Source organism: Salmo salar, chromosome 20 (genome assembly GCF_965601325.2).
Source record: "Salmo salar chromosome 20, fSalSal1, whole genome shotgun sequence".
NCBI lineage: Eukaryota > Metazoa > Chordata > Actinopteri > Salmoniformes > Salmonidae > Salmo > Salmo salar.
The window spans coordinates 56,850,842-56,877,102 of NC_138310.1; the positions used below are offsets into that span (position 1 = coordinate 56,850,842).

At 47.0% G+C, this 26,261-nt stretch overlaps 1 protein-coding gene across 16 annotated transcripts in view; it reads right to left on the minus strand.

Moving 5' to 3' along the window:
* The window catches only part of LOC106580920 (histone-lysine N-methyltransferase MECOM), a 186,009-nt gene that overhangs the window by 30,982 nt on the left and 128,766 nt on the right, over window positions 1-26,261 (minus strand). For 15 of the 16 annotated variants that reach the window (XM_045703658.2, XM_045703670.2, XM_045703668.2 and 12 more), the window contains exon 3: window positions 5,506-5,640. In XM_045703658.2, coding sequence (XP_045559614.1) covers window positions 5,506-5,640 — 135 coding nt within the window. Of the gene's footprint in view, window positions 1-5,505; window positions 5,641-7,382; window positions 8,014-26,261 lie in introns of those variants that run through there. The other variant, XM_045703671.2, reaches the window with a different exon arrangement.

Sequence of the window (26,261 nt, forward strand, 5' to 3'; positions counted from 1 at the left end):
TTTGCATTTTAATGAGGGAAATAAGTATTTGACCCCCTCTCAATCAGAAAGATTTCTGGTTCCCAGGTGTCTTTTATACAGGTAACGAGCTGAGATTAGGAGCACACTCTTAAAGGGAGTGCTCCTAATCTCACCTTGTTACCTGTATAAAAGACACCTGTCCACAGAAGCAATCAATCAATCAGATTCCAAACTCTCCACCATGGCCAAGACCAAAGAGCTCTCCAAGGATGTCAGGGACAAGATTGTAGACCTACACAAGGCTGGAATGGGCTACAAGACCATCGCCAAGCAGCTTGGTGAGAAGGTGACAACAGTTGGTGTGATTATTCGCAAATGGAAGAAACACAAAAGAACTGTACCTCGGCCTGGGGCTTCCATGCAAGATCTCACCTCGTGGAGTTGCAATGATCATGACAACGGTGAGGAATCAGCCCAGAACTACACGGGAGGATCTTGTCAATGATCTCAAGGCAGCTGGGACCATAGTCACCAAGAAAACAATTGGTAACACACTACGCCATGAAAGACTGAAATCCTGCAGCTCCCGCAAGGTCCCCCTGCTCAAGAAAGCACATATACATGCCCGTCTGAAGTTTGCCAATGAACATCTGAATGATTCAGAGGACAACTTGGTGAAAGTGTTGTGGTCAGATGAGACCAAAATGGAGCTCTTTGGCATCAACTCAACTCGCCGTGTTTGGAGGAGGAGGAATGCTGCCTATGACCCCAAGAACACCATCCCCATCGTCAAACATGGAGGTGGAAACATTATGCTTTGGCGGTGTTTTTCTGCTAAGAGGACAGGACAACTTCAACGCATCAAAGGGACGATGGACGGGGCCATGTACCGTCAAATCTTGGGTGAGAACCTCCTTCCCTCAGCCAGGGCATTGAAAATGGGTTGTGGATGGGTATTCCAGCATGACAATGACCCAAAACACATAGCCAAGGCAACAAAGGAGTGGCACAAGAAGAAGCACATTAAGGTCCTGGAGTGGCCTAGCCAGTCTCCAGATCTTAATCCCATAGAAAATCTGTGGAGGGAGCTGAAGGTTCGAGTTGCCAAACGTCAGCCTTGAAACTTTAATGACTTGGAGAAGATCTGCAAAGAGGAGTGGGACAAAATCCCTCCTGAGATGTGTGCAAACCTGGTGGCCAACTACAAGAAACGTCTGACCTCTGTGATTGCCAACAAGGGTTTTGCCACCAAGTACTAAGTCATGTTTTGCAGAGGGGTCAAATACTTATTTCCCTCATTAAAATGCAAATCAATTTAGAACATTTTTGACATGCGTTTTTCTGGATTTTTTTGTTGTTATTCTGTCTCTCACTGTTCAAATAAACCTACCATTAAAATGATAGACTGATCATTTCTTTGTCAGTGGGCAAACGTACAAAATCAGCAGGGATCAAATACTTTTTTCCCTCACTGTATGCCAGCCACCAGAGAGAGTGCTGATCTAGGATCAGGTCCTCCCTCTCTTTATACGCTATATATACAAAAGTATGTGGACATCCCTTCAAATGAGTGGATTCGGCTATTTCAGTCACACCCGTTGCTGACAGGTGTATAAAATCAAGCACACAGCCATGCAACCTCCATAGACTAACATTGGCAGCAGAATGGCCCTACTGAAAAGCTTGGTGACTTTCCACTTTTTCAACAAGTCAGTTCATCAAATTTCTGCCCTGCTAGAGTTGCCCCAGTCAACTGTAAGTGGTGTTATTGTGAAATGGAAACGTTTGGGAAGAAACAACAGCTCAGCCACAAAGTGACTCACAGAACGGGACCGCCGTGTGCTGAAGCGTTTAAAAATTGTCTGTCCACGGTTGCAACACTCACTACCGAGTTCCAAACTAACTCTGGAAGCAACGTCAGCACAAGAACTGTTTGTCGGGAGCTTCATGAAATGGGTTTCCATGTCCGAGCAGGCGCACACAAGTCTAAGATCACCATGTACAATGTCAAGTGTATGCTGGAGTGGTGTAAAGCTCTCCGCCTTTGGACTCTGGAGCAGTGCGTTCTCTGGAGTGATGAATCACGATTCACCATTTAGCAGTCTGACGGACGAATTATGGTTTGGCGAATGCCAGGATAGAGCGAGGTCCATACAGAAATAGTTTGTCAAGATTGGTGTGGAAGTACTTGACTGGCCTGCACAGAGCCCTGACCTCAACCCCATCAAACACCTTTGGGATGAATAGGAACGCCGATTGCGAGCCAGGCCTAATCGCCCAACATCAGTGCCCGACCTCACTAAAGCTCTTGTGGCTGAATGGAAGCAAGTACTTGCAGCAATGTTCCAACATCTCGTGGAAAGCCTTCCCAGAAGAGTGGAGGCTGTTATAGCAGCAAAGGGGGGGACCAACTCCATATTAATGCCCATGAATTTGGAATGAGATGTTCAATGAGCACATACCCACATACTTTTTGGTCATGTAGTGTAATTGTAATTGATTACGATCCAAAACAGAAAACTGAATCTAGATCAGCACTCCTACTCTGAGACACTTAGTAAATACGGGTCCTGATCTAGGATCAGTTCCTCCCTGTCCATATAATCATATTCATTATGATCCAAAAGACAAAAGGGATCCGAGATCAGCACTCCCACACTGAGACACTCAGCTTCCCAGTCTATTTATGTGATCACAGAACCTTTCACACATTAAAACAGTCAATTCATCCACTTCATGTCTCTTTGTGCGGCGTGGGAGAATCAATATGGCTAACGAGATTAGCCCTCATATCCATCCACAGTCTTATGAAAGAGTTTTTAGTCGCTCGTCAGATCATGAAAATTACACAGCTAATCCATTTACCCTTCAGCCTGTCCCATGTAGGCTACTGTCTGTGTGGGAGATGGTTAAGACATCTCCATACTAAATATACTTCTCATCTGAACTCAGTACAATGCTCAGTGATGAACACAGGTGAATCTAACCAGAGAGAAGTTTTAGTGTTAAAAAACAGTTTTCACTCCCAGATCATTGATCTCAGATCATTGATTGTATGAGACGCAATAGTCCCCGACAGCATTGCAGAGCGTTGATACAGAGCGTTGATGCAGAGCGTTGATGCAGAGCGTTGATGAATAGTTAGTGTTATTGATAATAACGCTGTTTAAAATATCATGTTGCACATGTTCATGCTTAGCTAACTTTGACCAGCTCTTAAACCCTACAGCTAAGACGTGATCACACGCGCCATACTACTGCAGCACTACGCAAGCCTTGCTATTCTCTACGCCGAACACACACACACACACACACACACACACACACACACACACACACACACACACACACACACACACACACACACACACACACACACACACACACACACACACATACACACGTAGGAACCCCTGACAGTTCCTCTAGCTCTCTTTCTTCTCTCTCCTCCCTTCCTCCACTCCCCTCTTCCTCTCCTTTACTTTCCTCACCCTCTTGAGATTGGACATAAAGTTTTATTATAAACAGGACTAGGTCAGAAATAAGAGGATTGAAGCCAGGTTAGTCCACAATGTGGGACTGATTGTGTAAGAGGGTGTAATATGTGGTTTCAGGCTGACTTCACAGTCAGCACTTCTCAGCAGCTGTAAAACCTGTTGGAAGCAGGTAAGGGACTACATTTCTCACTTCCAGTTTTAGGATGAGAAGCACGGGGAACCATCAGAACCGCAATGAACATTCACATAGTCCTGATAAAGGGCCCGATCCTACACAGCGCACGCATAGAGGCACACACATATACACAGACACACACACACGTTCATACTCTGATAGAAACAGACATAACTGACAGACCTTCCAGACATCCAACCTTACATATGCAATTTACGCCTAGACAGGCTTTGTGAGACGTTACTGTGTGTTATGAAAAACATGAGGGGTGTCCGGAAGACGTGAAGACAGTGTTGTGACAGTGTGTGGTACCTAACAATAATCTCATCACAGCCTTGTCCATGACTCTGGCCAGGCTTAGACAGCCACCTGAGCAGAACCACAGTGATGACAGTCAGTCACACCTCAGAGAGAGGGCCACTCAGAAGGCTACATTAAACACTGATTAAACATTGATTATGTCTCATATGGCACCCTATTCCCTATAAAGTGCACTACTGGGATTGATTGTGTAATGCTTTATATAGGGGGCAGACGTAGGGAATAGGGTGACAATTAGGACTCATTATACTACAGTTTCAAATAAGAATCTGAAGTTGGCTTCCTCTCAAAATAAACTGTGTCTAAATCATTTGGAGTATTAAATACCCATTTGGAGTATTAAATAACCATTTGGAGTATTAAATAACCATTTGCAGTATTAAATAACCATTTGGAGTATTACATACCCATTTGGAGTATTAAATACCCATTTGGAGTATTAAATAACCATTTGGAGTATTAAATAACCATTTGCAGTATTAAATAACCATTTGGAGTATTACATACCCATTTGGAGTATTAAATACCCATTTGGAGTATTAAATAACCATTTGCAGTATTAAATAACCATTTGGAGTATTACATACCCATTTGGAGTATTAAATACCCATTTGGAGTATTAAATAACCATTTGCATAGGGACACTATAATAATGCTAATGATAAGTATAATCATGATGTCAATGCTCCTAGATACAAATGACATCCACTCATTAATATTACATTTGAAATGGTTCCTTATCTGCAACATATACAAGTATCTATAAACTATTTATGAAGAATGAATGAAAAGTGATGCAAACTCTTCTATCTATGTATCTTCCATCAAGACATGGAATGCACTGTCCATGTCAAATAAAGTCTCCCTTACTATAGGTGTGTATGTGTGTGTGTGTGTGTGTGTGTGTGTGTGTGTGTGTGTGTGTGTGTGTGTGTGTGTGTGTGTGTGTGTGTGTGTGTGTGTGTGTGTGTGTGTGTGTGTGTGTGTGTGTGTGTGTGTGTGTGTGTGTGTAGTCTGAGTCCATAAAATACTATTTAACCATTGAATGAGTGAATTGAAAATGCCCCTATGTGTCAGGTAGGAGGTAGGCCATCCTGTCCTGTCTCTCCCAGGTGAGGAGAGAAAGAAATGGGGCATTCCACACATATCTGGAAGTTTACAGTGCGAGCGTGTGTGAAGTGTCTGTGACTATCAGCACGGCAGCCGTGTGTGTGATCTGGCCCTGTGGTCCTCGACACGCCGAAGCCAAGACACAATTACACAGAAACAAAATACAGAGGCAGGGTGTGTGTGTGTGTGTGTGTGTGTGTGTGTGTGTGTGTGTGTGTGTGTGTGTGTGTGTGTGTGTGTGTGTGTGTGTGTGTGTGTGTGTGTGTGTGTGTGTGTGTGTGAGGAGAGGGGGGCTGATACTGAACGCAGGGTGGGCCGAACAGGGGCTATCTGAACTAGATCACAATAACACCTTCTAACACAACAACAGGCAGCCAGGCAGTACATGGGGGTTCACTGAGGCCCTGTGGCAGGCAGGAGGGCGGTCTCCTCTCCACATACCTGATCATCTATCTGGCACGGCGTCAGGTTGTGCTGGAGGGCCGTGGGGGCAAACTGGATGTGCTTCAGCCAGCTCCCGATATCAGGCTCGCTGGCATCCACACAGAACTTTACATGGCCCGACCCGTCCAAGATCTGGAGAGAGGTAGAGAGGGGGGGGGGGGGGGGGGGGTTAACACTTTGATCTCTATCTGATTCTGCACAGGTTACTGTGTCCACATGGATGAACCACATACCTCCCACCGAGAAACAAGGTCACACTGTTGAGGCTGCAGTATTACACACGCAGGGCAGGCACACACACGCACACACACACACACACACACACACACACACACACACACACACACACACACACACACACACACACACACACACACACACACCTTGAACTGGGTCCTGCTCTCTCTCTCACAATCAAACGAAAAAGCCCACACAAACTCATTCACACACACAGCCGTGAAACACATGACAGAATATCACTGTGCTGAATGAGCACAACTAAAATGTCTTTCAATTACTTGTTTTTAAGACACCAACAATGTTTTTAAGACATCAAAACAAATGTATTTCTTTATTGCTGAACATTAGAAATTATGCCATGAATATGGTAATAAAAACGAACATTTTAGAGCCATTTCACTAGGTGCAACACGTTTCATAACAATGCTTACATTATTATCAAGTGACCTAAAAAGGAAATACTGAGTCGTGCTGAATACATAAAAACACAAAAAGCAACGCCAATATCAGTGTTGGTATTTTGTCGAAACAAAAGAACTTGTGTAATGAAATGATTATTACATATTTATATTCGTATCAACACTTGTAGAAACATTTACTCTATTCCCCAGTTGCTGATGTCACCTTGTTTTCTTTTAAAAGAAAACGTAATATTATTATAAAGATGAAGTTGATTGAAAAGTCTCTCAGAGGCTTGATGATGAGGAGATATTGAACAATGGCGCCCTAATCTTTAGGAGTGAAAAGGGCCAAAGCACGTTAACCCCAGTGGGCAGCAGTATTTAAATAACCTTTAATGCACACCATTCCCACAAAACAAACAACCAGTTTTATAAAGAATTCCCTAACTTCTACTTTATTATCAGCTATGTAGGCCTAATTAACTACCCTATCATATTCAATAAATGAACAATATTATCAAATGGCCAAGGCAGGCCTATTCATACAATAAAACGTAATTCTACTTAGACAGATGATAGGAATAGATAAATTATAGGCCTGATAATTATTCCCAAATATTTTTGGGAAAAACGAATTAAGGAGAGATAGAAATCGCGTGAAAAAGGCCACTGTGTATTTCACCCAGGACATAAGTTGGTTGCAGTCTAAACAATTTATAACATACAGAAAACGTCAGACAAAATACCCTAATGCTCGGTGTTTTTCTGGCCTACCTTGAAAATTGGATAAGCACACGTGTCAATAATAGACAGAATATGTATTTATTTGTTAAATACACTTTTCATTTTTAATTAAATTTGGCAAGAGAATGCAAAATGACATCTTGCTTATAATTGAAACACAAATTATTTTTTTATCAATAAAAACTAAATCATAATTTGTGATAAGATTTACGTGCAGAAGCAAGACATATTGTTGTGATCCATAACTGAATATCAATTATGGACACCAGTCGATGTTTGTGCAGCCTAAAATACTTACTTGGGATACGTTAAACGTGTCTGATGAAAACGTATTAACTCACCCTGTAAAAATACTTGTCAATAGTTTCGACAATTGATCTATATTGAGAGCTCATACGATTAATTATAACCATAATTGTATCACTGAGAAAGGACTCGTAAGAATGTTCGTTTGGTAATAAAAAGGTAATCAAATAGAACGTTGCTTACCGTGGTAAATCCTTTGCACCCTTGGTGCAACAATAAAATATCTGCAAATACGGGGTGTGCAGAAATAAAGGGAAAAAAACGTTTGATTAAAACCGCAATGTCTTGTTTTGGAAATAACCACAAAAAATTGAAAATGTATCGGTCTTTTTGTTTTGTGTAATGTCCTGTGTTCTTGAAAACGCCATGGGATTTTACAGTGTATTTTTCCTTTCTCCGACTCACAAGACGTTTGCTCTTCTCTCTCACACACTTATTGTCATGTAGACACCGGCATAATCCCTAGGCACATTAATAACTTGGTCCAAGTTGAGCCCGTCAGCGCGAGCCGGTCTCGTCCGCTCCTCTCATTCTGAACCTCCACTGTTCCCAGGTGTCAGTGCGGCGGAGCGAGCGAAAATTCAACTTTTCCTTTCTCTCTTCCCTCCGGCGCGTGATAGTGAGATGGAAAGATCGCCCACCTACTTGCGCGTCCCGTACTGTGTGATGTGTGTTTCTGTTTCACGGACTGTCTCTTAAAGAGGATCTTGCTCGCCCATCCATAGAGAGCAATGCAAAACGGGCTATCTTGCCTGTCCGCAATCGGAAGTTGAGCGACGCTCCCGCAGTACATTTTAAAGTGACAGGGGGACCGGTGGAGAGGCGAGGTCAGAGAGAGGTCGGGATGGGCTTCTATGTTATTGACTACATACACCAGCCCAATTTGCCTTTGATGAAACCACCGAATAATTACGCATTTCTTCGGCATTTCACTCGTTTGTCCCTGAGCAATGAGGGGTGGGTGCGCGGCTCACTCCTAGCCCAGTTAAGGCACAACATGCTATTAGTTTAAAGACTAATGAATGGTGACAGTGACTCTCTTCTAAGAATATTGTACATTAAAAAAAAAATTGTGTTATTCATAGAATACTTAATGGAATGTAAAAAGTATTGTTTCGATAAAATACAACCTCACTAATAGTCCAAGTGAAAACAATAACTTTTATTGTTAGGCCTAAGTGAGGCTTTCCTTGTTTGCTTGGAGATCTGCTTTACGAGACAGACAAGGCATGCACGCGGATGATCTGTCTCGCCACTCTGAGGGACATGGGACGCAGGTGACCAACATGCCACCATCCTGCATTTCTAAACATGCAGATACAATGTATAGCTTTTAAAACATTCTTATTCTAAACTTGATCTGCAATTCATGGTAACAGCTTGCATATACAGCAGGCCAACATTCACAAAATGTGATTTTTTTCTGCTTTTGTTTGTTTGTTAATAAAAAAAATAAAAAAATGCTGAAGTTATTGTATTGCCCATTTTCACTCTCCTTTCTTAACATTTATGTCCAACTCTAAACTCTTTTGGATAATCAAATCCATTTAAAAAACGACCTCTTAGAATCATACAAAATTAGGCTTTAGCCTGCTTGGTTATGCAGGGCGAACCTTAACATGAGTTTATTATGTTCTGGGAGAGGGTGGGGGGAGAGGGTGGGGGGAGTGGGGATGGGGGCGGTGGATGTGAAGAGATTATGATTAATATGTCTCAGTGGCCGCTATCTGTGACATTGACCTTCTATCCCAGATAATTCCCATTGTTTGATGAAATTGCAGAGCAAATGTGCAGGAAGGACAGGAAAAATCATGTGTAAATAAGGTGGACCTCGCCAGAGATTCCCATAGTCCGCGCTGCTTGAGAACCCAGAAGAGCCCCCTGTCCGCAGCTCATTGATTTCCTGCCTTTCCTCGACTTGTCCATTGTTGGAACCCTTTTTAATTTAGCCATAAATTGGGAAAGCTCAAGCTATGAGCTGTTTTATTTTCTTCCTGTCAGGATGAGGGATTTGTTTTATGATGCATTGTGTATTAAATACAAGTAATCTGGAAAAGTGATTGCCTGTGCCTCTCCGGGTCTGATCGAGGATTCTGATAGCGACCAGAGCTCTTTCTGAAAGGGAGGAAACGTTTGTGGATAAACAAGGGTTGTGTGGTATCACTAGCTGGTCCGACTGACCAGGGTAAATTGGGGTGAATGTAGATTGGACCAGAGGCCGCCAACGGTATCCCAGCCTGTATTTCTCTCCCGAGTCAGGAGATGGCGTTCTCAACTGAACAAACTTTTACAAGGTATTAGTTGCCTTTCAATACGTTCTTTAATACCAAGCTGAGCAATTCGGATAGGTGTTTTCTTTAGTGGAGAATTTAATAGGGTTTAGATTCATGGATAGCTTAAATTCGAGCTGTAAGCCTTCCATACTGAACAAAGTTCCCAGCCTGTGTGCCTATATCTCCTGAGAAAAGCGCATCAGTCAAGCGCGGAGACGCTGAGTTATTGAGATGGGGGTCATTGCTTTATCGTCCGCAGAATTGCAGCACACAACATCGTCTACATTAAGGCGTTAAATTGCTAGGGGGACATGAAAGATTCAGTTGCATGGGCCTGAATATATAATCACCTGAACGACCTACAATACATCTCTTGGATCCACAATAAGACAAGCCGTGGAAGTGAATTTTAAAATACTTGTTCATTTGTTAAAGCCCCATGTATAATGATTTAAAACATAGCTTAATTTATGTTTATTTGAGAAACTCGCCATATAGGCTTGTCCATTCTATTACGGTATATATTAAATAGTTCGGCTTGTTCAGAAGAAACCCTAAGCCTTTGTTATTATGATTATAGCACATAAAGTGTGTAATAGCTGTTTATTAACATATTACAAACCAAAAAGCCTGCTCGAGGCTTTTTTCTTTATTTCTCCTATTTTACGCCACTTATCGTTTCATTTTGATTTGGGTGGCACTTCACATCTGTAGCATCCGGATAATGTTTTTGTACATCGACTTAAAATTACTGTGAAATTTCTCAAAGGATTTCATGCTTATTTGTTTGTATTAGTTGTTTGTTTTAGCAACTCAATTACTTGGGGAAATGTTCTCAGTTTAAGTATTGGACAACTGTGAAGAAAAAATCCGTTACCACATTTTCACAGCATTTCCCAATTTATAATGCAATATAGGCTTATGGAAATCAGGGGGAAACTTGAGGCTACTTTGGTTAAACAAAAATATTTACGCTTGAGTTTCACGGGATAACAATGGGCTATTTACAGTGCCTTCGGAACGTATTCACACCCCTTGACTTTTTCCACATGTTCTTGTGTTACAGCCTGAATTTAAAATATATTAAATTGATATTGTGTGTCACTGACCTACATACAATATCCCATAATGTCAAAGTGGAATTACGTTTTTAGACATTTTTACAAATGAATTAAAAATGAAAAGCTGAGATGAGTCAATAAGTATTCAACCCCTTTGTTATGGTAAGCCTAAATAAGTTCAGGAATAGAACTGTGCTTAACAAGTCACAGATGTATGGACTCACTCTGTGTTCAATAATAGTGTTTAACATGATTTTGGGAATGACTCATCTCTGTACCCCACACATACAATTATCTGTAAGGTCCCTCAGTCAAGCAGTGAATTTCAAACATAGATTCAACCACAAAGACCAGGGAGGTTTTCCAATGCCTCGCAAAGAAGGGCACCTATTGGTAGATGTTTAATGGCTGTGATAGGAGAAAATTGTGGATGGATCAATAACATTGTAATCCAACAAGACACATCACTGAGTACCACTCTTTATATTTTCAAGCATGGGGGTGGCTGCATCATGTTATGGGTATGCTTGTCATCGGCAAGGATTAGGGAGTTTAGGATAAAAATAAACAGAATAGCACTAACAGGCAAAATCCTACAGGAAAACCTGGTTCAGTCTGCTTTCCAACAGACACTGGGAGGCAAATGCACCTTTCAGCAGGACAATAACCTAAAACACAAGGCAAATATAGACTGGAGTTGCTTACCAAAACGACATTGAATGTTCCTGAGTGGTCTAGTTACAGTTTTGACTTAAATCACCTTGACAATCTATGGCAAGACTTACAAATGCATTAGCGTGTATCTGGTTTAAAAGGGCTTCGTTTGTTTGACTTATTTATCTACACTCAGCTTGTGTATAAGACAGAGCATTATGGCACCACGAGCCCCGCGGTGGGATTCCTCGGCCAGGTAGGTGCAAACTGACTCCGTGAGTGAGCTACTCCACCGCAATGAGCCAAGCTGCAGAGTCGCTCTAATGGAAACACCGTGTATAAGGTGTATTCCAGCACATCCTCCAGAAGAGGGGAAAAAAGAGAAGAAAAATAAAATATTGCGGCCAAATCCACAATAGTTCCACCATTCATATGGAGAGACCTCCCATTGACACCGGCGAAAAGCTGCATTAAGCCTCCATCATGAGTCTCTGCAGGCGGCCCCCCAAGACAATTTATTTTGGTTAAGTGTGGGGCAATGCAATCAAGTGGCAAAAACTCATTTAAAAACTGAAACGAATTTAGGGGTGATATAACTTTTGTTACAACACCCGTGTCACCGTGTTTAATTTTAGGATTTATCAGAATTAGAACAGTTTTATAGTGACTTCACAACTTTATTTTGTCATGGTTATGCAGAATATTTTAGTACATAAACCTATGTGTTCTAATGTCTATAACGTAGCCTAATCGAGAGAGAAAACCATAACAAATGTAATAGACTATCGGTAAACATATCCAGGTGAGTAAAAATGCACACTGCATAAACCATACTATTGATATACTTTTGAGATTTTAAGCCAGAGCAGAAACATTTTTGCATATGGCTACTTAAACCGAACACCCCCACCCCTCACCCTTCCAAAAAGTCCCTGTTTTAGGGGAGTCTCCTCACAGACAAATTACCATTAAAGGAGAGCAGAGGAAATGAAAGGGGAAAAACGTAAATAAAACATTTCCTTGGTCTAGAAGTGGACCCGTTGTGAGCGCGTGTTAATCTCCACCTCGGTAATTTGGTTCTCCGGGAGAAGACAGAAGCCCCGCTGCTGTAACCTGCACTTCATAAATCACAGCTTTATGTGGACAAGGTCAGCGGCCCCCTGGCTCAGCCCGGCCCCTCCGAGCGACGCAGCGCGCCCGCCATGTTTACCCTCCTGCCCGGGGCTCTCAGGACCAGACCAGCTCACTTCTAATTACTTTGGATTATTTTCATTTGCCGGGGTCAGCCAGGCATTCCAGGAGAGGGATGATTTCCTATACATTCTTCGGCCTTTGATGACTGGGCCCTGCGTGTTTCCCGAATTAGTACCCCATCATTTTGACACAGTCTGTTCTGTTTTAGCGCCCCCCATCCCACTCCCGTGACAACTCTATTCTGCAGCGTTGTGCAGGACAGGTTCCATCCCCACAAGATGCAGGCGCTTTCTGAGCAGCAGTGGGAGAGAAGCAGAAATATGATGACAGGAAAAATATAGCTGTGAGATGTTAGAAAAAACGAAGTAGAAACAAGCAATGCTTTAACAGCAACAGGGTACTATGAGGAATGTCCAGCCTCACAGTTAAGCTTTATTTTGATATAATGACAATATTGTCAGATGTAGGCTATGTGATGCATGAACTCAGATCTATGTTAGTGAATAAAGTATGCATACAAGTGTTTTTAAAGTGTGCGGGAAAGTATCTTTGCCGCACGTTGACGGTTCAATTCCGTTTGATTCCTATTCCAGTGAGATCCGAATCTTCAAGGGACTCTGCGTGTGAATGAGATATAGTGTCTCCTGTAGCTAAAATGAAGTAAATTGCATTGACAGCAGGAATGACTAGACGTGACTGGAGCGTTAAAACAAGGCATTGGGCAAACATGACTACTGGCCTGAGGTACAATGTAGGCTACTATTCACACTGTAGAAGGAGTGGGAGGAGGAGGTAAATGTACAAATCAGAGAGTGTGGCGAGTACTTGAAAACATACACGCAGCTGATTTTTGGAGCTACCCGGCGTGTGCACCTACTCCCAAGAGCTGCCGGAGGAATGCACCGTCGCGGGGTTGGGTTTGGGGTGGGGTGGGGGGTGCTACTGAGGCAGAGAGAGGTCCAGCCGGCTGCTGTAATCACACAGACACTTCCTCCGCAGTGCCTCAACACACAGGCAACACTGTATGTGTATGTAGACCACGGGGTGCGATAAAGTCGCACCGGAGTCAAAGTTAACCTTTTGAAAGCATAAATTCCGCGTCGGAGAGCTGGAAAGTAAAACAAGCCTGGCCAGCAAGCCAGCCAATCCCGCCCCACCCCCGGTAATTAGAGCATGTTGTTGGTCGCTGCAGGGTGAACAAATTGTTTTTTAAACGCTCGTAGATATCATCTTTAAAAGGGCCCCTTTATGTAAGGAAAGATGGAATAAACACAGCACTTCAGATCAGAGGAGCGGGTGTCGCACATTCATTACATTTATTGAGCTGTCCGGCCACGTTTGAAGTGGGAGGTCACTTGAGACAGCGACTGCGTGCTTTTCATACGCCGTGACCAATTGAAAGGCTAATATTTAATGTTTCCGGGATATGTGAAATAGCCGTAACATATAATGCCTGATGAAACAGGACACTCAAACAACCTTCTCTCCAACCCCATTCCACTCCATCCATCCATCCATCCATCCCTAAAAACTCTCCCTCGTCAGTGTTTAGGTGAGAGTGATGTCATTTCAGAAAGGTAAACTTGTTAATGACCAGTTTTAACCTGATGGAGACACAGGTGTTCAGACATAACCATGTCACCAAAGCGCAGACATGAGCGGGTTGATGGCTTTCAGGCATGCCTTTCCAAACACGGATTTCCATGAATTGACACATTTCTCTAAGCGTTTAATTTTTTCGTGTTAGATCTGTGCCCACCTTTTAATTACAGAAAATACCAAAACCACACATTTAATCCTCTAGGACTTTCCAAGAATCCCAGAAACCAACACATTCTGCCTCCATAACAATACCCAAAACAAAAGTCAGTGCATGCATTTTTGTGGGTGACCACTTGCCTATATTGTAAGACAAAGTAATGTACTTAATACTTCCTCATTAGAGTTCAGAGGAAATTGCATCTGCACACAACACCGACTTAACACAAAAAACCGTCAGAAAAAGCCAACAAACTCACTAACCCTCTTCCATGGGACATGGAACAACTCCTATTTAATGCTTCCCTGACTTCCAGTAGCATCAAAGAGGCCCATAAATTAGGACAGGATTATATTTAACCCAGCTCTTTGTGCTGAGTACAGGGCACATGGTGCTGCTCCGCCGTGCTTCTGCCATTCAGATCCAACACTCTCATTATATGTGGCTAAGACACAGCTTCCAGTTGGAATTCACACACAGAGTAAGGCATTCTCTAAAACATCTGATTTCACTGCAGGCCACACAAACATCCTGGGAATCTGAGAAAGATTTGATAAACTATGCACTAGGCTTCCATCTCCTCCCCAACAGTCAAAAGGTGTGTGTGTGTGATGTGTGGGCATGCAGGTCTACCCCCAACCCTGAGACAATGCAATCACACCATGGCACATTGCAGCAGTCCGACTTGATTGAGTCATCAGACATGGTGCGTCAATACTCAAGGTTTATTCAATTCCAGACCAATCATTCTGGTGTCATACACTTTGGGTTAATATTGGAACCAGAGGCCGGGGCCGGGGAGAGATAAATCACCTTTTATGATGGGTTGTTATGGTTTTTACCGCGCTGGTTTGTGAGGGACTGATTTGGGGATCAATCACATGTGGTGTCTGCTGACGAGGCGTGCCGGGGATCGATGGTGGATCTGGGGCCTGCAGTGATGGAGGACTGCTGAACTATGACCAGACCATCCCTCCATCCCTCCCTCCTCTCCCGCCAAAACTGAAGGAGCATGACACCCACCCATATCATCATCATACCCTACCTCTCTCCCCCTCGCTCGCAATTCACTTCTTTATCTGGATGGCACCTCTGAAAATTCCATTGTCACACAACATTTAACAGACAAAAGTCCCAGGCCCAGTAGGAGTGCTGATTTAGGATCAGTTTAGATTTTTAGATCATAATGAAGAATATTAAACAAACAAAGGAGACCTGATCCTAGGTCAGTACTCTTTCTCTGATATACTCATAATGAAAGCCACAATGGAGGTGTTTGCTTATGCAGGAACAGATGAGTAACAACCTGGTGGGCTTTCTGGATACAGTACCGTTATGGCCCTATGGGTTAGTTTAACAGTTAAAGACAGAAGGTAATGGTGTGTCAGACTGCACTGAGGGAGACTAGCATCGGGAGGGTGTGAGTTATTTAGTGTTTAATTTCCCCTTCAAATCTCTGTTTGCATGTGAAGAGTTGGATCAGAACAAACATACAGTACACATATGGTTCAGACCCACATATAGTTACTATATGTTACACACACACACACACACACACACACACACACACACACACACACACACACACACACACACACACACACACACACACACACACACACACACACACACACACACACACACACACACATTCAACATGTCCCGTAGCTGTCAGACGGCAGCTTCCTCCATGCTGTCAGCGTGGCCCGACTGAAACAAAAGACCCGGGGAGCGAGGCAACATCGTTTCTCAATTAGAGGAAGTTGGTCCTGATTACACCACCCCTGTAGAAGCATTCCAATCCCGTGAACCCACTGCCAGCAGGCCCCAAACCAGCCAGAGAGAGTTTTTTATTTATTTAACTAGGCAAGTCAGTTAAGAACAAATTCTTATTTTCAATGACGGCCTAGGAACACTGGGTTAACTGCCTTGTTCAGGGGCAGAACGGCAGATTTTTACCTTGTCAGCTCAGGGATTCTTGCAACCTTCTGGTTACTAGTCCAACACTCTAACCACTAGGCTACCCTGCCACCAATCTTAAAGTACCACCGTGTCCCACCCACTCTCCCCCTCCCCCTCTTCTTTTCTCGCCTCCTCTCCACACGCATGCACACTCACACTCTCGCTCTCTTCTCCTCCCCTTCTCTACTCCCTTCCCTTCCTCTCCTCCCTGCTCCTGTCCTCCAGACTCCAGACAGAACAAGTAGAGCCTCCTTTGGCCCTGAGAAGAGTAGAAAATTCCACCTTCCTCACACCCTCAGATCTCTATCCATGACAAATGTGTTCACTCTTGGTGTTTATAAAAAGTGTGGCAGGTCATAATCTAGAGCGAGGGCGTATTTACACACTGTGGATATTCTGATAAAAGGCGACGTATTCAATTTCTGTTTGTTTGACAGGGGCACTGTCTTTCTCTCTCACGTTGACAGGAAGACCCCTATCCATTCACCCGGGGGTCTTGACCCTAACAGTATTCTCTCTTGCGGCGCTCAAGAGCTAACACATATTAAGTAAATGAAGAGTCTCTTCAACCCAGGGAGACAAACGAGCTTCTTAAACACAGGAGGAGTGGCGGTTTGATCTTCCATCGCCCGTGTTTATGATGTAATCTAGGCCGGCTCGTATTGATGATGTAACTAGGATTGTGTACATTCTAGACCGAGATGGCCCCAATGTTTCTAGCCAGGTGCTCAAGCTCTTCACATCTGTTTATGAAAGAGAGAGTGTGTGTATGTATGTGTGTGTGTGTATGTGTGTGTGTGTGTGAGGTTAAGGGGATACTGATGGGATGGGAAGCACTGTGTGTATACATGGTGGTACTTCAAAGCCATCCCGTTACCCGGGCCGACAGTGCAGAGAGTTTACACCCATCCACACCCAGCCAACAGCACTAAACCACAGGTCAGAGTGTCTCCTCTCATTCTTCCCCTCCAGCCAGTGGCCAGGTCTCTCTCTCTCTCTCTCTCTCTCTCTCTCTCTCTCTCTCTCTCTCTCTCTCTCTCTCTCTCCTTCTCTCTCTCGCCTGCTGTTTATTGTCATCTTGGCCAGAGAAAAAAACCTGACTGTGAGGTGTAAAACACTGAGGGGGGAGGAGGGGAGGGAGTTGAGGCGGCAGAGCCCCCCAGGGTGGGTAGGAATGGGCGTGGGTGGGGGGATCAAGGCTGGCTTGGGGGAGGGGGGATGAAGCTCTGGAGGACCCTAGTGTAATCTTGGTGCTGAACAGACGGGGGCTCCTAATAGAATCCTGTCGTCCGGCTGCCACTGAGAGAAACAAGAGCCGTAATGGATGGGCTCGGCTCTGCCCCCCCCCTTCTGCCCTTGTGACCCCTGTGTTGGTCAGAAGTAAGAGCTAAAGAAGCATTGTAGCCCCAGGCCTGATTGAATGGGGAGGAAGGGAGGTGGATGGAGAGGGAGGGTGGAGGGGTGGGGGGGTATAGGGAGCCCAGCCGCGCTGATAGACCAATTTCCCAGTACTGCAAGCAGCTAGGTCTTGATTGATGAGGGCCGGTGCTGGTGAGAGGAGACCCATCACATACGATCACATAAATACTTATTCAGCTCGAATTCTCTCTGACAAGCCTTGCGACAGCTTTGTGCTGTCACAGATATCATTGGAGGAAAAACGCTCCATTAATCATGCGTAATTAACTTTTCCACTGGTAACCAGTGTGAAAGAACGACCCAATACCAAATCCCAGCATCTTAACTGGGACTGGAGGGGAGCCTTATTAAAAGCAGAGGCAGTTTCCTCCCCCGAGTCGCTCCGTTTGTACAGGAAACGGCTTCATTAGTATCGGTTTAGGCTCTAATGGGCCCGATACAAAGCGTCCTCTCTCCATCTCTCTCACCATCCATACAGTGCAATATCCTGTGTGTGAGTGTTGGTTCTAATGTGGGTGTTTGAAGTCCAGAGCAGGGCCCATCTGAGCGGCTGCTTGAACTTAACTACCTTCACCCCCTCCTTTTAAGTACACTACTGGAGGCTGGATGCGGAGTGCACAACAAGCACCCTAGTCTCATACAGTGGGACCAACACAGCACAGGAAGTCCAAACTGGTTTCCAGGTTTCCAAACTAGACCAGGGGCTCTTTGTTTACCCCCCCCCCCCACTCCACCTATATCATCTGCATTCCATCCATCCCTCCCTCCCTCCATCGCACAGCGCTCTGCTCGGCCCCGCCCGTGTGTGTTAGTTTCCCTTGTGACGGTTTGCGTATGAAGTGACCAGCTGTAATGGGAGGTGACAGGGACACTGGTTGTTTGGGAATAGGACTGAATTCCCACTATGTCCGCTACCTCAGTCAGTCTCCCTGGTAATGTCTCCCACGTTTCCCTTTGTCTCACCAGGAGACTGAGGAGAGAACCTATCAATGCTACTCTTTATCTGGGACAGCTTAGGGAGGGAGACTGCAACTGCAGGTGGGGTCCTGTCTGGTTGGGATAGTGAGTATGTGGGCTTTTGCGTGTGCGTGGTGTGTGTGTGTGTGTGTGTGTGTGTGTGTGTGTGTGTGTGTGTGTGTGCAGCTAGTTTCACACACTCAGAGTCAGATTCTTTGCTCAGTCACCCTCACACAGTCCTTTCCATTTCCCCTGTTGGGTGACAACATCTCCCTCGTTACAGTGGTGAGACCTGACTGATATCCTGTCTAATGAGCTCTGTTAGGACTCCTGGCACAAATACAATACACATGTGTGGCACAGACCCACATATAGACACATAGTTGCTGTCCATGTTTAGACACACGCATACACACAAAACACAAACATCTGAGTCAAATATGGTCAAAATGAGAACAAGTCACTCGAAGACTGGGGTTGTACAACAAACCTAACCTCATTTATTAAAAACTATTCTTGTTGTGCTTGTTCTAACATAGTTTGGCCAGTGTAACAGCAAGTAGAGTACTGAACCAATAAGCAACTTAATCAGGAAAGAGCAGTCTCTTAGTCTGGTCCCATATCTGTTTCAGCTGCCTTGCCAAGTCCTACGGTCATTGTCACGCCACAGCACAAACAGATCTGGGATCTGTAGCAGCCTGAAGCAGCCTGTATTAGCCTGTAGCAGCCTGTATTAGCCTGTAGCAGCCTGTATTAGCCTGTAGCAGCCTGTAGCAGCCTGTATTAGCCTGAAGCAGCCTGTAGCAGCCTGTAGCAGTCTGAAGCAGTCTGAAGCAGTCTGAAGCAGCCTGTAGCAGCCTGAAGCAGCCTGTAGCAGCCTGTAGCAGCCTGTATTAGCCTGTAGCAACCTGTAGCAGCCTGAAGCAGCCTGTAGCAGCCTGTAGCAGTCTGAAGCAGCCTGAAGCAGCCTGTAGCAGCCTGTAGCAGCCTGTATTAGCCTGTAGCAGCCTGAAGCAGCCTGTAGCAGCCTGAAGCAGCCTGTAGCAGCCTGTAGCAGTCTGAAGCAGCCTGAAGCAGCCTGTAGCAGCCTGTAGCAGCCTGTATTAGCTGTAGCAGCCTGAAGCAGCCTGTAGCAGCCTGTAGCAGCCTGAAGCAGCCTGAAGCAGCCTGTAGCAGCCTGTATTAGCTGTAGCAGCCTGAAGCAGCCTGTAGCAGCCTGTATTAGCTGTAGCAGCCTGAAGCAGCCTGAAGCAGCCTGTAGCAGCCTGTAGCAGCCAGTATTAGCAGTAGCAGCCTGAAGCAGCCTGTATTAGCCTGTAGCAGCCTGTAGCAGCCTGAAGCAGCCTGAAGCAGCCTGTAGCAGCCTGTAGCAGCCTGTATTAGCTGTAGCAGCACGAAGCAGCCTGTAGCAGCCTGTAGCACCCTGTATTAGCCTGTAGCAGCCTGTAGCAGCCTGTAGCAGCCTGAAGCAGCCTGTAGCAGGCTGAAGCAGCCTGTAGCAGCCTGTATTAGCCTGTAGCAGCCTGTAGCAGCCTGTAGCAGCTTGTATTAGCTGTAGCAGCCTGAAGCAGCCTGAAGCAGCCTGTAGCAGCCTGTAGCAGCCTGTATAAGCCTGTAGCAGCCTGTAGCAGTATGAAGCAGTCTGAAGCAGTCTGAAGCAGCCTGTAGCAGCCTGAAGCAGCCTGTAGCAGCCTGTAGCAGCCTGTAGCAGCCTGTAGCAACCTGTAGCAGCCTGAAGCAGCCTGTAGCAGCCTGAAGCAGCCTGTAGCAGCCTGTATTAGCCTGTAGCAGCCTGTAGCAGCCTGTAGCAGCCTGTAGCAGCCTGTTGCAGCCTGTTGCAGCCTGTAGCAGCCTGTAGCAGCCTGTCGCAGCCTGAAGCAGCCTGAAGCAGCCTGAAGCAGCCTGTAGCAGCCTGTAGCAGCCTGAAGCAGCCTGTAACAGCCTGTATTAACCTGTAGCAGCCTGTAGCAGCCTGAAGCAGCCTGTAGCAGCCTGTAGCAGCCTGTAGCAGCCTGAAGCAGCCTGTAGCAGCCTGTAGCAGCCTGTAGCAGCTTTAAGCAGCCTGTAGCAGCCTGAAGCAGCCTGAAGCAGCCTGAAGCAGCCCGTAGCAGCTTGTAGCAGCCTGTAGCAGCCTGTAGCAGCCTGTAGCAGCCTGAAGCAGCCTGTAGCAGCCTGTAGCAGCCTGTATTAGCTGTAGCAGCCTAAAGCAGCCTGAAGCATGCCTGTAGCAGCCTGTAGCAGCCAGTAGCAGCCTGTATTAACCTGTAGCAGCCTGTAGCAGTCTGAAGCAGTCTGAAGCAGCCTGAAGCAGCCTGTAGCAGCCTGTATTAGCCTGTAGCAACCTGTAGCAGCCTGAAGCAGCCTGTAGCAGCCTGAAGCAGCCTGTAGCAGCCTGTAGAAGCCTGAAGCAGCCTGTTGCAGCCTGTAGCAGCCTGTAGCAGCCTGAAGCAGCCTGTAGCAGCCTGTAGCAGCCTGTAGCAGCCTGAAGCAGCCTGTAGCAGCCTGTAGCAGTCTGAAGCAGCCTGAAGCAGCCTGTAGCAGCCTGTATTAGCCTGTAGCAGCCTGAAGCAGCCTGAAGCAGCCTGTAGCAGCCTGTAGCAGCCTGTATTAGCTGTAGCAGCCTGAAGCAGCCTGAAGCAGCCTGTAGCAGCCTGTAGCAGCCTGTAGCAGCCTGAAGCAGCCTGAAGCAGCCTGTAGCAGCCTGTATTAGCTGTAGCAGCCTGAAGCAGCCTGAAGCAGCCTGAAGCAGCCTGTAGCAGCCTGTAGCAGCCTGTATTAGCTGTAGCAGCCTGAAGCAGCCTGAAGCAGCCTGTATTAGCCTGAAGCAGCCTGTAGCAACCTGTAGCAACCTGTAGCAGCCTGACGCAGCCTGTAGCAGCCTGTAGCAGCCTGTATTAGCTGTAGCAGCCTGACGCAGCCTGAAGCAGCCTGTATTAGCCGGAAGCAGCGTGTAGCAACCTGTAGCAGCCTGAAGCAGCCTGAAGCAGCCTGTAGCAGCCTGTAGCAGCCTGTATTAGCTGTAGCAGCCCGAAGCAGCCTGAAGCAGCCTGTAGCAGCCTGTAGCAGCCTGTATTAGCCTGTAGCAGCCTGTAGCAGCCTGAAGCAGCCTGTAGCAGGCTGAAGCAGCCTGAAGCAGCCTATAGCAGCCTGTATTAACCTGTAGCAGCCTGTAGCAGCCTGAAGCAGCCTGTAGCAGCCTGTATTAGCCTGTAGCAGCCTGTAGCAGCCTGTAGCAGCCTGAAGCAGCCTGTAGCAGGCTGAAGCAGCCTGAAGCAGCCTGTATTAGCTGTAGCAGCCTGAAGCAGCCTGAAGCAGCCTGTTGCAGCCTGAAGCAGCCTTAAACAGACTGTAGCAACCTGAAGCAGCCTGAAGCAGCCTGAAGCAGCCTATAGCAGCCTATAGCAGCCTGTAGCAGCCTGTATTAACCTGTAGCAGCCTGTAGCAGCCTGAAGCAGCCTGTAGGAGCCTGTATTAGCCTGTAGCAGCCTGTAGCAGCCTGTAGCAGCCTGTAGCAGCCTGGAGCAGCCTGTAGCAGCCTGTAGCAGCCTTAAGCAGCCTGTAGCAGCCTGTATTAGCCTGTAGCAGCCTGTAGCAGCCTGTAGCAGCCTGTATTAGCTGTAGCAGCCTGAAGCAGCCTGAAGCAGCCTGTAGCAGCCTGTATTAGCCTGTAGCAGCCTGTAGCAGTCTGAAGCAGTCTGAAGCAGTCTGAAGCAGCCTGTAGCAGCCTGAAGCAGCCTGTAGCAGCCTGTAGCAGCCTGTATTAGCCTGTAGCAACCTGTAGCAGCCTGAAGCAGCCTGTAGCAGCCTGAAGCAGCCTGTAGCAGCCTGTATTAGCCTGTAGCAGCCTGAAGCAGCCTTAAGCAGCCTGTAGCAACCTGAAGCAGCCTGAAGCAGCCTGAAGCAGCCTATAGCAGCCTGTAGCAGCCTGTATTAACCTGTAGCAGCCTGTAGCAGCCTGAAGCAGCCTGTATTAGCCTGTAGCAGCCTGGAGCAGCCTGTAGCAGCCTGTAGCAGCCTGTAGCAGCCTTAAGCAGCCTGTAGCAGCCTGAAGCAGCCTGAAGCAGCCTGAAGCAGCCTGAAGCAGCTTGTAGCAGCCTGTAGCAGCCTGTATTAACCTGTAGCAGCCTGTAGCAGCCTGAAGCAGCCTGTAGCAGCCTGTAGCAGCCTGAAGCAGCCTGAAACAGCCTGTAGCGCCTGTAGCAGCCTGAAGCAGCCTGAAGCAGCCTGTAGCAGCCTGTAGCAGCCTGTAGCAGCCTGAAGCAGCCTGAAGCAGCCTGTATTAACCTGTAGCAGCCTGTATTAGCCTGTAGCAGCCTGAAGCAGCCTGTAGCAGCCTGTAGCAGCCTGAAGCAGCCTGTAGCAGCCTGTAGCAGCCTGAAGCAGCCTGAAGCAGCCTGAAGCAGCCAGAAGCAGCCTGTAGCAGCCTGAAGCAGCCTGAAGCAGCCTTTAGCAGCCTATAGCAGCCTGTATTAGCCTGTAGCAGCCTGAAGCAGCCTGTAGCAGCCTGTAGCAGCCTGAAGCAGCCTGTAGCAGCCTGAAGCAGCCTGAAGCAGCCTGAAGCAGCCTGTAGCAGCCTGTAGCAGCCTGTAGCAGCCTGAAGCAGCCTGAAGCAGCCTGAAGCAGCAGCCTGTAGCAGCCTGTAGCAGCCTGAAGCAGCCTGTATTAACCTTTAGCAGCCTGAAGCAGCCTGTAGCAGCCTGTAGCAGCCTGTAGCAGCCTGAAGCAGCCTGAAGCAGCCTGTAGCAGCCTGTAGCAGCCTGTATTAGCCTGTAGCAGCCTGTAGCAGCCTGTAGCAGCCTGTATTAGCCTGTATTGGCCTGTATTGGCCTGTATTAGCCTGTAGCAGCCTGTAGCAGCCTGAAGCAGCCTGAAGCAGCCTGAAGCAGCCCGAAGCAGCCTGAAGCAGCCTGTAGCAGCCTGTAGCAGCCTGAAGCAGCCTGTAGCAGCCTGTAGCAGCCTGTATTAACCTGTAGCAGCCTGTAGCAGCCTGAAGCAGCCTGTAGCAGCCTGTATTAGCCTGTAGCAGCCTGTAGCAGCCTGTAGCAGCCTGAAGCAGCCTGTAGCAGCCTGTAGCAGCCTTAAGCAGCCTGTAGCAGCCTGAAGCAGCCTGTAGCAGCCTGAAGCAGCCTGTAGCAGCCTGTAGCAGCCTGAAGCAGCCTGAAGCAGCCTGTATTAACCTGTAGCAGCCTGTAGCAGCCTGTATTAGCCTGTAGCAGCCTGAAGCAGCCTGTAGCAGCCTATAGCAGCCTGAAGCAGCCTGTACTAGCCTGTAGCAGCCTGAAGCAGCCTGAAGCAGCCTGAAGCAGCCTGTAGCAGCCTGAAGCAGCCTGTATTAACCTGTAGCAGCCTGTAGCAGCCTGTATTAGCCTGTATTAGCCTGAAGCAGCCTGAAGCAGCCTGAATCAGCCTGAAGCAGCCTGAAGCAGCCTGAAGCAGCAGCCTGTAGCAGCCTGTATTAACCTTTAGCAGCATGAAGCAGCCTGAAGCAGCCTGTAGCAGCCTGTAGCAGCCTGTATTAGCCTGTAGCAGCCTGTAGCACCCTTTTGCTCTGCCAGGTGGAGTATAGGACCAGACAGCCAGGCCGGGAGAGGAAAGCCAGTAAACACAGACAGACAGCAGCCCCTGGATAGGAGCGAGCACACACACACACACACACACACACACACACACACACACACACACACACACACACACACACACACACACACACACACACACACACACACACACACACACACACACACACACACACACACACACACACACACACACACACACACACACACACACACACACACACACACACACACACACACACACACACACACAGTAGGACTGGCATGGTATCCTGTCCAGGACTGGCATCCCAACAGTTCCATTAGAATAGGCTATATAAACCGGGTGGCTGGACCACACACAGAAGAGGAGAGGAGAAGAAAAGAGGAGTGGAGAGAGAGAGGGAGAGAGGGAGTGAGGGAGAGTGAGAGAGAGAGAGAGATAGGAGAGAGAGAGAGGGAGAAAGGGAGGGAGAGTGAGGAACAAGTACACCCAGTCAGCTCAGCTTGACTTATATGGAGACACAGAGAGAGAGAGGCAACAATAAGCTCTTATGTCAGACAGGCCTATAAGCCCTCTCCTCTGTGTGTGTGTATGTGTATGTGTATGTGTATGTGTGTGTGTGTGTGTGTGTGTGTGTGTGTGTGTGTGTGTGTGTGTGTGTGTGTGTGTGTGTGTGGTGTGTGTGTGTGTGTGTGTGTGTGTGTGTGTCTTCTGCCAAATAAACTACAGCGCTAACTCATAGCTTTGTCCCTCAGGACAGCTGATTGGCTGACAATCTAGACTGTTTCACAGAAACCGATAGCAGGGATTGGAAGAGGTCTGCAGGCCCACTGTGTATAAGTGTAAGATTACAGGCCTGTGTACGACAGCGTTCAGGGCAGAGGACTTGCTTGCTGGGTCGGCTCAGGTGTATGTGTGTTTGTGCGTGTGTGTGTATTCGGGTGTGTTCCTGTGTGCATGTGTGTATGTATCTGAGTGGCCTCTGTCATCCCTTCATCCCTTATCAGGCCCAGCGGTGGGCTTCCTATCCCCTCCTGTGGACTAAACACTGGCCTGTTTGTGGACGAAACAGCCTCTCCTGCCAGAGACGACACAAGGAGGGCTGGGGACAGGAGGGGAGGGAGGGCACCATGTGTCATCACCACTGTGTGGTACAAGGGAGAGTCTGTCTACCTGTCTGTGTGTGTGAGCCCTGGACAGTGACCCCTAGAGGCCTAGACAGGCCAGGCTAAACAAACCTCATACCAGGAACACATGGAGAGAGAGGGGGGAGGGAGACAGAGGGCGAGAGAGAGAGGAAAAAAGGAGTGAGAGAAAGAGTGGGGGGAGAAGGAGAGAGAGGGGGAGGGGAAAGAGAGAGAGAGAGCCCCTGGCAGCAAGGCCTCAGTGTTAATCAGAGATTTCCCAGAGTTGCCAGACTCAAGCCCCCAGGGTAGACGGAGAGAAGACTCAAGCCCTCAGGTTAGACAGAGAGAAGAGAAACAAATGGGGGGAATAGAAAGACGGGTAGGAAGACAGATGAATGGAGCGAAAGAGGGAGAGAGAAAGGAGAAAGGAGAGCGAGAGAGAGGAGGACGGATAGGCTACATTCCTGTGGTCACAGCTGTAGCGCTGCAATCACTAAAATGTAGTGTTGTCTCAACGCCGGAGATTCCTGGATGCGTTACAAAGTCAAATGAAACAGTACAACATGTCTGCTTTCTGAATCAAAGAAGAGACTGGTAATCAATGGGCCTGGGCTTTACACTGCACTACCTTCTTCTATCTCTCTCTCTCCATCATTACCTCTCTCTCGCTCACTCCCTCGTTCTCCGTCTGTCAGTGCTGCGATGGGGTTGGATAGGATGACCCCTCTGTCTTTTTTTATAGGGTGTATATTTGCTCCTCTCTTCACCACTGACCAATCTGGAGGAGCAGTCAGAAGCGGAGGCAATCGATCACAGGGCTGACAGCGGGGCCCTGGCGGGGCCAGCCCTGTTATTTGGCTGCTGTGATGACACACACAAACACAAACACACACACACACACACATATTTGTTTTACTATCCTTGTTGGGATGCACAAAATGATTCCCTTTCAAAATCATATTTTCCCTAACCCTAAACCTTAACCCTAAATTAACCCTAACCTTAATAAACCAAACCCCCCCCCCCCCCCACACACACACACACACACACACACACTGGCATGCCTGGGGTTTGGTTTGGAGGCGCTCTGACTGTGC